The sequence below is a fragment of the Nycticebus coucang genome, chromosome 6 (assembly GCF_027406575.1).
Source record: "Nycticebus coucang isolate mNycCou1 chromosome 6, mNycCou1.pri, whole genome shotgun sequence".
NCBI classification, from domain to species: Eukaryota; Metazoa; Chordata; class Mammalia; order Primates; family Lorisidae; genus Nycticebus; species Nycticebus coucang.
Window position 1 is genome coordinate 50061033 of NC_069785.1, and position 14124 is coordinate 50075156.

At 42.1% G+C, this 14124-nt stretch overlaps 1 protein-coding gene across 3 annotated transcripts in view; it reads left to right on the forward strand.

Moving 5' to 3' along the window:
- SLC12A1 (solute carrier family 12 member 1) overlaps nucleotides 1–14124 on the forward strand; it is a 98691-nt gene that overhangs the window by 67676 nt on the left and 16891 nt on the right. For all 3 annotated transcript variants that reach the window (XM_053593939.1, XM_053593938.1, XM_053593941.1), the window contains exons 21-23: nucleotides 8515–8658; nucleotides 12105–12236; nucleotides 12472–12583. In XM_053593939.1, the coding sequence (XP_053449914.1) occupies nucleotides 8515–8658; nucleotides 12105–12236; nucleotides 12472–12583 (388 nt within the window). The remainder of the gene's footprint in view (nucleotides 1–8514; nucleotides 8659–12104; nucleotides 12237–12471; nucleotides 12584–14124) is intronic.

Here is a 14124-nt window from a genome sequence, read left to right on the forward strand (position 1 = left end):
CAGACTGAGGAAAGGGACACAAGAGAACAGCAGGGATTTAAGACAAAGAAAGGGACACCCCACTGAGTGAGACCCAGGAGGAACAGGAATTATGGGAAAGGCAGGGATGGAAGAACCAGCTGGAACAGAAGAAAAATGCTTCCTCATCTAAAATTAGTGCAAAGGAGGTGAGGGCTGGGGATGAGCTGTGGGGCTTATGAGAGTGGAGTGGTAAACTGAGGGACACACATGCATCTCAATTCTTTTTCTGAAGCGGGAGTAATGGTTTACTTCTGAAAACAAGAGAGACATGGTCTAATTGAGGACAAGAAGAAATTAGTAAAAATTTTTAGAAGTCATGATGGAGAATGAAAGAGAGAAGAAGAGTCAAGCAGGCGACCAGCTTGTGGTGGTAAAGACCCAGCTGCGGTGGCCTGGTTTTCTGTGGCAGCATTTGGCCTCCAATGTCCGGGAGCATCAGGATACGGCTGGGTCGGTGCGGCAGGAAGGAAAGGGGATTTGTGAGGGCTGTTGCCTGATGGATCCACGTTCCATTTGTTGTTTCATGATTGTCTCCATCATCGCAAGCAAAGAGGTGGATTTTGTGATGCGGCTATTGTGGTGTGTTAGAGGAGCAGGAGGAGGAAGATAAAAACAGAGACAAAGTGTTTATGTAAGATAGAGAGCCGCGACCTGACTGGGTATACTCCATGATTAGGAAGAGCTTTAAAAAATGAAATTGAGCCAGGCGCAGTGGCTCACACCTGTAATCCTACCACTCTGGGAGGCTAAGGCAGGTGACTCGCCGGAGCTCGTAGGTTCAAGACCAGCCTGAGCCAGAGCAAGACCTTGTCTCTAAAAATAGCCGGGCGTTGTGGCGGGCACCTGTCGTCCCAGCTACTCAGGAGGCTGAGGCAAGAGGATTGCTTGAGCTCAAGAGTTTGAGGTTGCTGTGAGCTATGCTGCCATGACACTCTGCTGAGGGTGACAGAATGAGACTCTGTCTCAAAATTAAAAATGAAAAATAAAAAATGAGAGCAGAGTCCATCGTGTGCAAAATTGTAGCAGAAAGCCTATCTTTTGGTACCATTAGCCTCCTTTTTCATGCCTCTTTTTTGTTTTATGGACCTTTTACCTCCCCAGATCAGTTATACTAACTCTCACTTGGTGTCCATTATTAATTTGTATTTCTTCCTAGTTAGACTTAATACGTTAGTAGCAACAATAGTTAACATTTTTGAGCACTTATGTGCCATCTCTTATGTTTATGCTTCACGTTTACACAGAACATTTATCATCCCAACTATCCTATGAAAAACCTGTCCACATTTTACAGCTGATAAAGTTGAAGCTTACCCAAGATTCACAAGGCTTGTAACTGGTAGGGCTGGGATGCCAACCTTTGTCTGGTTGAAGCTACTGTTCTGGCTTTTTTTTTTTTTTTGGCCAGGGCTGGGTTTGAACCCGCCACCTCTGGCATATGGGACCGGCGCCCTACTCCTTGAGCCACAGGCGCCGCCCTGTTCTGGCTTTTTAAATGTAGGACCAGAGAAAGCCAGGCAAGGTGGCTCATGCGTGTAATCCTAGCACTGTGAGAGGCTGAGGTAGGTGGATTACTTGAGCTCAGGAGTTCAAGACCAGCCTGAGCAAAGAGAGACCCTGTCTCTACAAATAGAAAAACTAGCAGGGCGTTGTGGCAGGTGCCTGTAGTCCCAGCTACTCAGGAGGCTGAGGCAAGAGAATTACTTTAGCCCAAGAGATTGAGGTTGCTGTAAGCTAAGATGCCACAGTACTCTATCCAGGGCTACAGAGGGAGACTCGTCTCAAAGAAAAGAAAAGAAAATGTAGGGCTGGAAAGAGCAACAACTAATCTAATGGGGGGCGAATATGAAGCCTGAGATGTGGGAATGCAGAGAAGCTGTTCCCATGTGCTCCTAAGGCACCCAACAGAGGGGCTGCCTGTCTACAGGAAGATAAACCAACTCTGAGGGCAACTGAAGGAACCTAAAGTTAGGAGTCCTTTTCTGTTGTTAACTCCCTAGCTTTTACTTTAATTTTTTCTCTAGCTTTTGTGCTATCATGGTTTTTCATCTAAAAAATGAGAATGCAAAGTACAATTTGTGTGCCGAGGAGACCTGGGCTTGGTATGTTATGTTCATCTCTTCAAGCTAAAAGATGTGGTGTTGCTAAAATCATTGCTCCCACCCTATGGTGTTCTGTGTGCCAAAATGCACCATCAATTTATTTCTATCAAGCAACACAGCCACTAAATTTTGTAGTATTTCTCAAAGAATCCTGGCAGTGAACTGCATCCCCTTTTAATTTCCCAAGGGATGTATCCTATTTAAATCAACATTGATGTTTGAAATATTTCTGTGTCTCAGTCAACAAAGGGAAAATACAGTTGGATGCTAATAAAATAATTATAAGGATCAACTGTCTAGGGTAAACGAAAAAACCGTGCTACACAATGCATAGGGAACAGGCAGAAAAACAACCGCATGACGACAGAAATTAACTTTATGCCACATTTCCATGCGTTGTTTTGAAGTTTCTGTAATTTATGACACAAACCTCCTATTAGATTTTGAATTGGAAGAAATAAGCTTGCATTTCATTATATTAGGCTGTAATTCAGGCCTTAATAAGAGCCCGATAAATCTTAAGTATTGCATTATGCTATGTTAATGATTATCATCATGGCTTTTCCAACACAGGCACCGTAGTGTCATCACAGATTATAATTTAAAGGAAATATTAGCAATATTCGGAGTGCCCATACACCGTAGTTAATAAAGCAGTGAATAGAAATCAGCTTTCTAGGTAATTGAACCGCTGATGACAATAATTTCTATATTGTATCACACGCTTCTGTGAGGAGAATAACTTTTTAGATAAATAAGATTGAAGCTCATCATGTTCTAACTTGGGTACTGCAACAAGTCCTCCGATACCGATGACTGACAGCATCTCTTAATAAATTAATTTATGGCCTGACAACACCCCCCCCACCCAAAACCATGGTATTTTATATTGTGCACGTCCTGGGGTATCTGGTGATTTTGCCAACTACAACAAAGAATCCAAATTGTACTGGTAGGAAATAAAGTGATGAAACATGATTTGCAATATACTATGGGCAAGTATTCTGTGTAAGTACAGCACGATTTATGACCATCTCAGAGCACAGGGATACTGCTGTGTCTGATGGAGTGGCTGGGCAAAATAAAGACAGATGGCGATGTAGTAAATAATTACTTGATTGGAAAGCAACCACTGCAGGGGCGCTTCCTGCCTCCATTCAACTAGACTTCACCTGGGGGTGCGGTGCATAGATTCACGTGAGCGTTTACAGCTTTGAGCTGATTGACCAAGGAAAGAATCACGATTTAATAATTAATAAAGAAAAAGGACACTGCAGAATGGGAGAGGATGCCTTCCCCCAGTGGATTTTCCTTCTCTCTCCCTTCTGCTGCAGATAATTGACTATTCTCTGTCACTGACGTTCAAAGTAGATTGGAATTTGTAGACCCTTGTCTATTTCGAAAAGACTTGTTTTTTCTGTAAGAAAAGACTGGGATGAAACCTTTTAAGCAATCTCAGCAACTAAGTTGAAATTCAAAATATGGTCACTCCAATTGGTTACTACACAATCTATTTACAAAGCACTTGAAAATATAGTAACTACTATTTAAAGAGGTTTTGGCCCTGCCGTGAAGAAGCAAGTCTGGAGTCCCTCTGTTCTCACTGTGAGAGCTGTCGGGGATGTGTATGGTGGAAATTTGTTAGAAACCTACCCTCAACTGAGGGGACCTACAGGTCTAAGCTTTTTTTCTTCTTCTTCTTTTTTTTTTTTTTTTTGAGACAGAGTCTCACTTGGTCACCCTGAGTAGAGTGCTGTGGTGTCACAACTCACAACTCACAGCAACTTCAAACTCCTGGGCTCAAGCGATTCTCTTGCCTCAGCCTCATGAGTAGCTAGGACTACAGGCGCCCGCCACAACGCCCAGCTATTTTTAGAGACGGGTCTAAGCTGGTCTTGAACTGTGAGCTCAGAAAATCCACCTACCTCAGCCTCCCAGAGTGCTAGGATTACAGGTGTGAGCCACTGTGCCCGGCCTTTCTCTTAAAATCTTAAAAAGAGAGAAGTGAATTTCTCTCTCTCTCTCTCTCTCTCTCCTCTCTCTCTCTCTCTCTCTCGCTTTAAAAATCATAGTCCACCCACGGTGGAATTAGCTGATAAAAAAGACTGAAATATGCAGGTAGCATTTCCTGCTCCTCCTTCCCCATTCCTCACACTCTTCTGGTTTGCCCCATCAATCCTGCCTTCTGTCCACTGCAGCCTGGTTTGTCCATCAGCCCCAGACACACCTCTTTTGATAACTCTTGTTCTGTTATTTATTTCAACAAATGATCCTTGAGTGCCCATTATGCACAAATGTGATGCCGGGCACCATCAGGGAGGGGTGGGCACAACAAGGATGAAGGCTGGGGGACGGGGGTGTCAAGTCCCAGCAGAGGCGCCATAACAGACACACGGGGGTTTAAATCGTAGCCTTGATGCTTTCTGATTATGTAGTGTTGGCCAGATTATTCATCCTCTCTGTTTCACTTTTCTCATTTTCAAAAGGGAATAATTATAGGATCTACATCACAGATTTGTTGTTTTGAATTAAAGAGTCTGAGGACTAAAAAGTACTCGGCATTGTACTTGACACAGAGTAAATTCTTGATAATGGTGGAAACGAAGCATGAATCAGTTCTGCCCTCAGGGGTCTGCAGTCTAGTGGAAATATAATAAAATAGACATCTGAACCTCACAATTATAATCACTAGATAAAGGTTTAAGCAGAGGATTATGGAAACATAGAAGAGAATGATTCTAACTGAGAAATCTAGGGATAGTTTCTTGAAAACATACAGATTGAGTATTCCTTCGACAAGCAGCTATGAGACGTATTACTGAAGAAAAAGAGTGAAGAGAGATAAACACTAGGATTGGAAGCAGAAGATTTGACAAATCACTTGAACTTCCTGAGCCTAAGTTTCCTTTTCAATAAAACAGAAGAATAATACCAACTCTGGGCTGGGCACAGTGGGCTCAAACCTATAATCCTAGCACTCTGGAAGGCTGAGGCAGGTGAGTCGTTTGAGCTCAGAAGTTCAAGACCAGGCTGAGCAAGAGCAAGATCCTGTCTCTAAAAATAGTGGGGTATTGTGGCAGGCACCTATAGTCCCAGCTACTTGGGAAGCTGAGGCAAGAGGATTACTTGAGCCCAGGAGTTTGAAGCTGCTGTAAGCCTGCAGTTCTCAACCTGTGGGTCATGACCCACAGGAACTGTGTTAAAGGGTTGGGGCCTTAGGAAGTTTGAGAAACACTGCTGTAAACTATGATGCCATGGCACTGTACCGAAGGTGACAAAGACTTTGACAAAAAAACCAAATCTCTGTCTGCCCTGAACTCCAATATCAGTATCAAATGAGATACTACTGTGTGAGAAGAGCTTTGTAATTTCTGAACATTAAAAATGTATGATAGAAGTGATGGTGGTGGGGGTAATGGAATAAATAATCTTTTTCTCAGCCCAGTGGAAATTAATTTCTCTCTACCCATTCACACTGCCTGGGCGTCTTGCCCCTGGTGGTGAATGGTACACTTTCCCCAAGTCAGCTGACCAGTATTCTTGTTGAAAGAAATGTTTTGACAAAGTCTACTCTTAATTTCTCCTGCATACCAGATAGATAATTTGGAAGAACAGACAATCAAAAGATCACTTAGCACTGGAATGTGAAAAGGAAGGAGTGCGCAGTAGGGGGCCTTAGATCACCTAGGAAGTGAATAATTAAAAATTAACTCTAATAAGAACTTGCAAAATCACTGTGCAAGTGGGGATCGCACCGCAGTGTGGATCAGAAGAGCCAAGATGGCAAAGCACGCAGGTGTAAGCCTGTCAGAATTCACTCTCTCCGTCAGCCTCTCTCTGTCATCTTGGAGGGGACTGCTGATTCTGAAGCCTGCTGGCAACACCTGATTTTGCCTCTCAGGCCTGGGATTTTGCAGTCTGCTCTGTCCCGGGCTGTGTACATACCTTCAAGCAAATTGCTGGAGTAGTTCCCGGTTTGTTCAGCCAGCTGACTTTGTTACAAAGGAGGATTTATCTTTTTTCCTCGTTTGTCCAAACCAGAGGACAAAGAGCATGGCAACCAGTGGCTGATCACAGGGTCCACTGGAGCCTATCCAAAAAAGAAAAGAGAAGAACCCCCTCCGCAGGGCACTCTTTGCATTTGCCCCCCAAGAAGCTCACAAATATGCACCTTCCAGAAGATTGCAAAGAGCAGGTTACCCCACAGCTGGCCCCCTGCAGCACGCCAGAAAGCTAAATAACAGCAAGGGTGCTGTCAGCCGGGGCAGTCTGGCTGCAGCTGCTGCCGCTCTGGGACAGCCTGCTCTCTAGACCTGGTCTTGAGGGTCCTCCTTTTAAAATGCCATGTTGGAGAAGCCATCCTTTGGGGGGATTAACTCAGTAACACACTATGTGCCTGAGAGTATTTGGTTTATCTGATGATGAAGTTTATTAACTTCATTAGAAGTTAATAAAACAACTCCGAAATCATAGTAATAGGCCACAAGAAGAAAGTTTTCATGACGGGCAGCATACAGTATTTGGAGTCAAGCAGACCTTTTTGCGTTTGAACCCTGTAACCTACCGGGTGAGATCAGACAAGCAAATGAGGATGATAATAGTAATTATCACAGAGTTGCTTGGGAAGGAATGAATTTCAGCACAGTCCCCGGCACTCAAAGAGTGTGCAATAAATAGTAACTGCTAAAATAAGTCCTACGCTTCTCAAAATGCTCAATTTGCTTTTCAAGACTAGGCCCATTTCCAAAAGTTGCATAAATACACTGTCCACAGAATGCCATTGTTTCTCTGTTCTTTAAGGCGCTCCAAAACACTATGCAGAAACTATTGTTTCTTCTTTTTTGCAAAGCTGGGAGGATGGAGAAGGGAAAGGGTCACAATTTTCCATTTCACAGACAGGAAATCTGAGGCATAAAAAAAGTAAATTACTTGCCTAATGTCACATAAAGCCAACAGCAGAGCTGTAATCCACCGTGACCCCCAGTGCAATGCAGCTTGTCTTCACCTTTCAAAAGTCAGGGGTAAGCAACTCCTGTCTGAGCTTTAATACCATCAGTCTAATTTCTCGGATTTTCTATAGCTGCTGATCTTGAGAACCTTTGAAGCTTTGGGGAAATCACATGGGTGATTTGACCTTAAATCTCATGCCACTGGCAAAAGATTAATTGCTAAGACCTGGAAAGGGGCCAGACAATTCTGTGTAGCTGAATAACAACGTCGTCTAGGGATGAGACTGTCCTGACAGGTTTAGTTAGTACATAATTGATAAATCTGGAGTTTGTATAGCTTCACTTTGCAGGTAGATAAGGCAGCAGGCTCTGGGGGCTGACATTTACAGAGCTCCACCTGTGTTTTGTAACACTGAATCTAGGTTTTCTATCCTCTTCCTTGGAGCATTGCTCATTTTGTAAGGTTCTGTTTTTCAGCGACCAGCAAGATAAGGGGATCTGACGAGAGTGCCACCTTGCCCATGTAGGCAAGAAGCCTTGTCAGTTTAGCAGGGTCACAGGACTGCTTTTCAAGTCTTATTTACCCAGATACAATGCAAGTTGAGGTCAAAGAGGGATCCAACACGTTACGTAGCAGCTAGAAAACCGTCGTCACAATCAGAGTCCAAAAAAGATGAAAGGCAGCTGGCCAGACACGACATCAAAGCTTGAACAGTGGGTCTAAACCTTGGTCAGGAAATTTTACACAGCTGGACCCTTGTTCCAGACTCCAGTGTCATGAGACCCTTTTCAGCCATTTGAACTCTGACAGACACAAAGGAACCTCAGCTTTTATTCCTTTGACATCTGTCACCCACTCCACAAAATATTCCACTGATCAGAAGGAGTTTGTGGTGGGTATTTGTCACTGTGATTTATGCTCAGAGCCCACCGAGTTTAAGATTTGGTTATCTTTCTTTAAGTTTCAAGTTTCAATTCCAGAGCCATTTTCGTGTCCTAATATGTATGTACCTGGTGTACTTCTGTATTTGTCACTTCCAGTTGTAAAACATCTGACCCAGCAGCTTAGGCCCTTATATCAGTGGCTTACAGTATACAAGATTTTATGTACAGTGAATCCGGTATTTTGTTGTGTGGATGGTGGAGAATCAGGATGGCATTAAATGGCCTCTCTTATCCTTACACACACAACACACACAAAATCCAGTAACTCCATGTGTTATAACTTAACACATTGAGCTTTTCTGAGCTAGTTGTTACTATTATCTGAATGTCGTTTACGGAAATATATTACTTTTTAATCATCATTTAGAAGAAAATCATATTATGTATAAGTATTTTATTGCATATATAAAATGTTAAATATTAAAATAGTTTATAAGATGGTTCCTGGAAACCTTGTTGCCCTGAGTTGAGTAGATGACTTTGTCTTCTTTTATCAGAGGAATTAGAGAAACTGGAGCAGGAGAGACTGGCATTGGAAGCCACCATCAAAGACAATGAGTGTGAAGAGGGAAGTGGAGGCATCCGGGGCTTGTTTAAAAAAGCTAGCAAGCTGAACATCACTAAGCTGGCGCCCAGAAAAGGTGAGCACTTTTGAAAATTCACAAGAAAGAGTACAAGGGGAGTTATTATTTCGGTATCTATAAAGGGTCAGCAGTCAGCATCTAAGAGTTGGGCCCATTGAGTGTAGGCAGAGACTGAAATATTTCTCAGCAGAAGTACAGCTAAAAGGTAGAAGCTATTGCCATTTATCAACATCATTAAGTACTTTGTACTATCTTACTGTAAAAAATGTATTTTAAAAGAGTAATATTTGGTTTGGGAGTCATATAATGCTTAAAGCAGATTGAATGCCATAAAATAGAAATCGCTCAGTTATTACGGTGGAAAGGGAGGTAGAAATTTAAGAGCCAAGAGTCAACTGTCTTAACCTACACCGTGTTTACCTTCCTTTCATTTCAGGGGACTGAAAGTTGACTAGAACAGGTAAATGGGGGATCCAGCTAGAATTCTTATTAAAAAAAAAGAAAGAAAGCTTCTTTATCATACACTAGAATGCAGAACCTGGAACTTCAGATACTAATTACATGTAGATTTTGGCTAATTGATACACTTATGTATGATTATCTGGTATACATTCCAGGATAGAAGACTAGAGGATGAAAGAAATTGTTATAAGTTTCATAAACAGATGATGCAAACGTCTCAGTTTTTGAAAATTTGCTTTCTTTCCAAAACTTTACAGGTTTGAGTTTAATGAGGTCCACAGTGCCCTCTACTGGTAGGAAATCAGAATTAACATGGCTTTCTTTATGCACAAATGTCCTAGAGTTTTAAAGTCAGACACTACTGTGAGGCGAGGAAAAGGTCATTTCTCTGGGTGGGTCTCCAAGTCAAAACTGAGATCTGGTCTAGGCTGACCAGAGCCTTCAAAAGAGGGTCCTCTAAGAGGCCATCTCTTACCCTGGAAATGGTTTAGCTGTTTGCTTGTTCTCCTACTATAGCCATGGATGAAACTTCACCTGTAATATAATAATTTCATATATTTAGAGAGAATGATGGGGAATTCAAATATTTCCCCACTTCAAATACTAGAGGTACACTTGTTTCCTGGGATATCCTATGGGCCATGGGAACGTCTCCTCCTTACTGCCCACTTCAAACTGACTAAAATGATGTGTTTGGATCTAAGATGGAGCTATATCAGGACTTTCCGGTTACAGACATTAAAATCAGACAGTTTTGGATGCTATTGTCTTCTTTCCTTTTCAATTATTTGGTTTATTTTTGAGAAATAAATTTACTATCCATGAAATCTGATCTATTAAGTGGTACAGTCTGGAAAAGCAACGGGAAATTCAAAAGTCTTAGCCCAGTACTGTCCCTCTGGCTGATAGGGAGGGGGAAGCATTAACGTCCTTACCAATGAAAGCAAAACTTGATGTTTATTCTGAAAGACTATTTCTGCATCACAATACTTGTTTGGGCAAAAAATGTACCCTGCTAAAAGTCAACATGTCTCTCCATTCAGAAAAGCAAAATAAAAGTGTTATGCATTATTTTCAATACCTAGAGGTCTAAAGTGGGCCCATTTTTTTCCTCTGGGGCTTAGTTGGATGACAATTCTTTTGAGTTCTAGACCAGGACCAACCCTGCCTTCCTCATACCAGATTCCTCTGGATGTTTTGATTTGCACATAAGTGAGAGCAGAGTTTGGTCAATTCTGCAAATAATTTTTTCTCCCTCAGTGATCCTACAAGTATAGAAACAATATAACTTCTTCAGAACTGACAGACCCCAAACGCAGAAACAGTGAAAGAGGGAACAAAGGATCTTCAGAAGCTCTTAGATCACAGAGGAAGCTCCGAAGAGGCTGTCAGCTCTACTCGGAGCACTACACTGATGCCACCTCTTTGAAACAGAGAGATGGAGTCACAGCTTTCAAAGACACAGAAATGAGAAATAATATACACAGCGTGGCAGTGAAACCCCTACTGGCAAACAGGAACAAGGGTCCTGCTCAAACGCTGGCCTCCTTTCCCGGTACACTTTCATTGCATCCATGTTAGAGTAGAAATTGCATTTAAAAAATTTTTTTTAAGGATTTTATGTGTACTTTTATAACTTAAGGTATTTTGTGTTTCCTTACATGCTGGGTTTTTGTTTTGTTTGTTTTGTTTTTCATCTCATGCACAAAGATTCAAATAGCTCAACTGGCTTTACCTCAGTTTGACAAGATTCCTTGAAAAGAAAACGGAGACGTTAGCCAGGTCGACCATGAGACCAAAGAGCCATGGAGAATTCATGATGCATATAGTTTCTGGCAAACATCATAATCCAGACTTTAACTGTGCTTCATGAATGAAGCACAAAAGAATTCCCTAACAAAAGAATTCCCTAATTCTATTGCTTATTTCTAGAAAACCAATCACAACATGTTCTACTTTTTTTTTTTTTTTTTTTTGAGACAGAGCCCCAAGCTGTCACCCTCGGTAGAGTGCTGTGGCATCACAGCTCACAGCAACCTCCAACTCCTGGGTTTACGTGATTCTCTTGCCTCAGCCTCCCAAGTAGCTGGGACTACAGGCGCCCACCACAACACCTGGCTATATTTTGGTTGTAGTTGTCATTGTTGTTTGGCGGCCCAGGCTGGATTCAAACCTGCCAGCTCTGGTGTATGTGACTGGCACCTTAGCCTCTTGAGCTACAGGCACTGAGCTAACATGTTGTATTTTTAAGTAAATCTGAACATATTGAGTTGATTTTTACCTGAGATTTGGGGAAATCGGGATATTTTGGCTATTAGATAATTTAGCATTGTTCCATGCCTAAATAACAATTTCACTCTGAGACGCATTACTAAGGATTGAAAGATAATCTATTGCTTTATAATAAGTACTATCTTCATAAAGCCAACATAAAATTTTATCTAAGTATTGAAGTTGATGTAAATTATTATGAGATTCAACTTCATCTCTCCTTTTTGGAAAATAGACCTCACTGGGGTGGCACCTGTGGCTCAACAGAGTAGGGCGCTGGCCCCATATGCTGGAGGTGGCAGGTTCAAACCCAGCCCCAGCCAAAAACTGCAAAAAAAAAAAAAAAAAAAAAAATTGGCTCTGCACCTGTGTGTGGCTCAAGTGGCTACAGCACCAGCCATATACACCTGAGCTGATGGGTTCTAATCCAGCCCGGGCCCACCAAACAACAATGATGGCTGCAACCAAAAAAATAGCTAGGTATTGTGGCGGGTGCCTGTAATCCCAGCTACTTGGGAGGTGGAGGCAGGAGACTCGCTTGAGCCCAGGAGTTGGAGGTTGCTGTGAGCTGTGATGACACAGCACTCTACCCAGGGTGACAACTTGAGGCTCTGTCTCAAAAAAAAAAAAAAAAAAAAGCTCACTACTTATCAGTAAGTATAATGAACATGAATTCATGACCTTTTCTCTATTTTCAGCAGTAGATTAATTAGAAAGTTATTTTGCTTCTGTCCTCAAAAAGAAATGCAGCAGTCTGTCTTTCATTTCAGACGGCAGCATTAACACCATCCAGTCGATGCACGTGGGAGAATTCAACCAGAAGCTGGTGGAAGCCAGCACCCAATTTAAAAAGAAACAAGGAAAAGGCACAATTGATGTTTGGTGGTTATTTGATGATGGAGGTAAAAACTTCTACAGCATTTACTAGGGAGGAGGATTTCTACTTTGATAAACTTAACAAAACGCATGGGAAGGTAGATGAAAACAGTAGTGATTAAAGAATAACATTTCTGTGTTCTCCAAAGATTGAAAATTATTGAAGAGCTATGAATGTGGGAAGGAATAAAGATATAAAGCTATTCATTTCCTTTCATAGGTATGCTCATCCTTTCTGTCATCATTTACTCTTTGTTTCAGGGTTAACACTTCTTATTCCCTATATCTTGACTCTCAGAAAAAAATGGAAAGACTGTAAATTGAGAATCTATGTTGGAGGGAAGATCAACCGCATTGAAGAAGAAAAAATCGCGTAAGTAGTCTACCATTCATGTGTTAGGCCATTTCAGACGCTCGTTGCTTTAATGCTTTAATTTTAACAACCTTTAAGTTTCTTTCAGGCAAAACAGATTTAAAGACAGAGCCTGCAGGACAAGCCTCATGTTTACTTGGTTCTCTGGCCAATAAATGAGATGTGTATTACTATTATTATTTTTTTTGAGGCAGAGTCTCAAGCTGTCACTCTGGGTAGAGTGCCATGGTGTCACAGCTCACAGCAACCTCCAACTCTTCTTGGGCTTAAGCGATTCTTTTGCCTTAGTCTCCCAAGTAGCTGGGACTGCAGTGCCCACCACAAAGCCCTGCTATTTTTGTTGTTGTAGTTGTCATTGTTGTTTTAGCTGGCCCAAGCCGTGTTCGAACCCACCAGCAGTGTATGTGGCCAGCACCCTACCTGAGCTACAAGCGCAGCCTGTAGATGTGTATTTTTTTCCAATTACTGTCTTCCAGTTCTCTTATCCCCTATCACAAATGCTTTCAAAAAGGAATTTGGCACAGAAACCTCATCTCAAGTCTTAACTGTGAGTTGCCTATCTTGTGTCTTGCTTGTCATTTATTACTGTTTGTTCTGACTAGTAAACACACCCAAGGAAGGAAGGGCCTGATGGAATTAATGTCCCGTTGTTTCTTTGGGGGAAATCCAAACCTGCTGGTCCATAGCAGTCACTCTCAGCACAGCGTATGTAAAAGAGAACTGAATTGAGAGACAACACCTGGGTCTTCACCCAAGCCCTGCCACTAAGGAGCTGCAGGACGTTGCAATAGTCACTAAACATGCCTGTGTCCCCAGTTTCTCTTTGTACTTTGGATGAACGTAAATGGGTGACTGTTGAGAACTCTTCTAATTAAAAAAAAAAAAAATCCCATGGTGTAAATCTGTATCCTTTTCATTTGTTTAGCTGAGATCTGAGGTGTAGTTGAGAATGTGGCATGTTGCAGAGACCTCTAGTGGAAATCTGGACAACTACCTTCAGCAGCTCTTGGTCCCTCAGGGAATACTTAAGCCTCGAGCCCTTCTTGGAACTACTACTTCCAGAAACCACAAAATAATGACAGACATATATTCAGTAATTTTAACATTTCCCTTCCCTCTTAGGAGGATGTGATCGTGCTGTGATTTTGGTATCATAGTATGTATGTGTCATTCATCCCTTAACAGGGGTATGTTCCAAAAAATGCCTCATTAGGCCATTTTGTTATTGTGCGAACATCATGCAGTATGCTCACACAAACACCCGGGCTCTACAGTATGGCCCGTCGCTCTTAGATGCCAACCCGTACAGCATATTACAACGCAGTTGCAACACACTAAGAAGTATGTGTGTCTCAAACCAGAAAAGGCACAGCAAAAATACAGTGTGAAAGATAAAAACAAAAATGCACACCTGTATGGAGCGTGCTGTGAACGGAGCCTGCAGGACTGGCAGCTGCTCCGGGCGAGTCAGTGGGTGAGTGGTGAGTGGACATAAGGGCCTAGAACGCGGCTGTCCACCACTGCAGGCTTCAAACACTGTA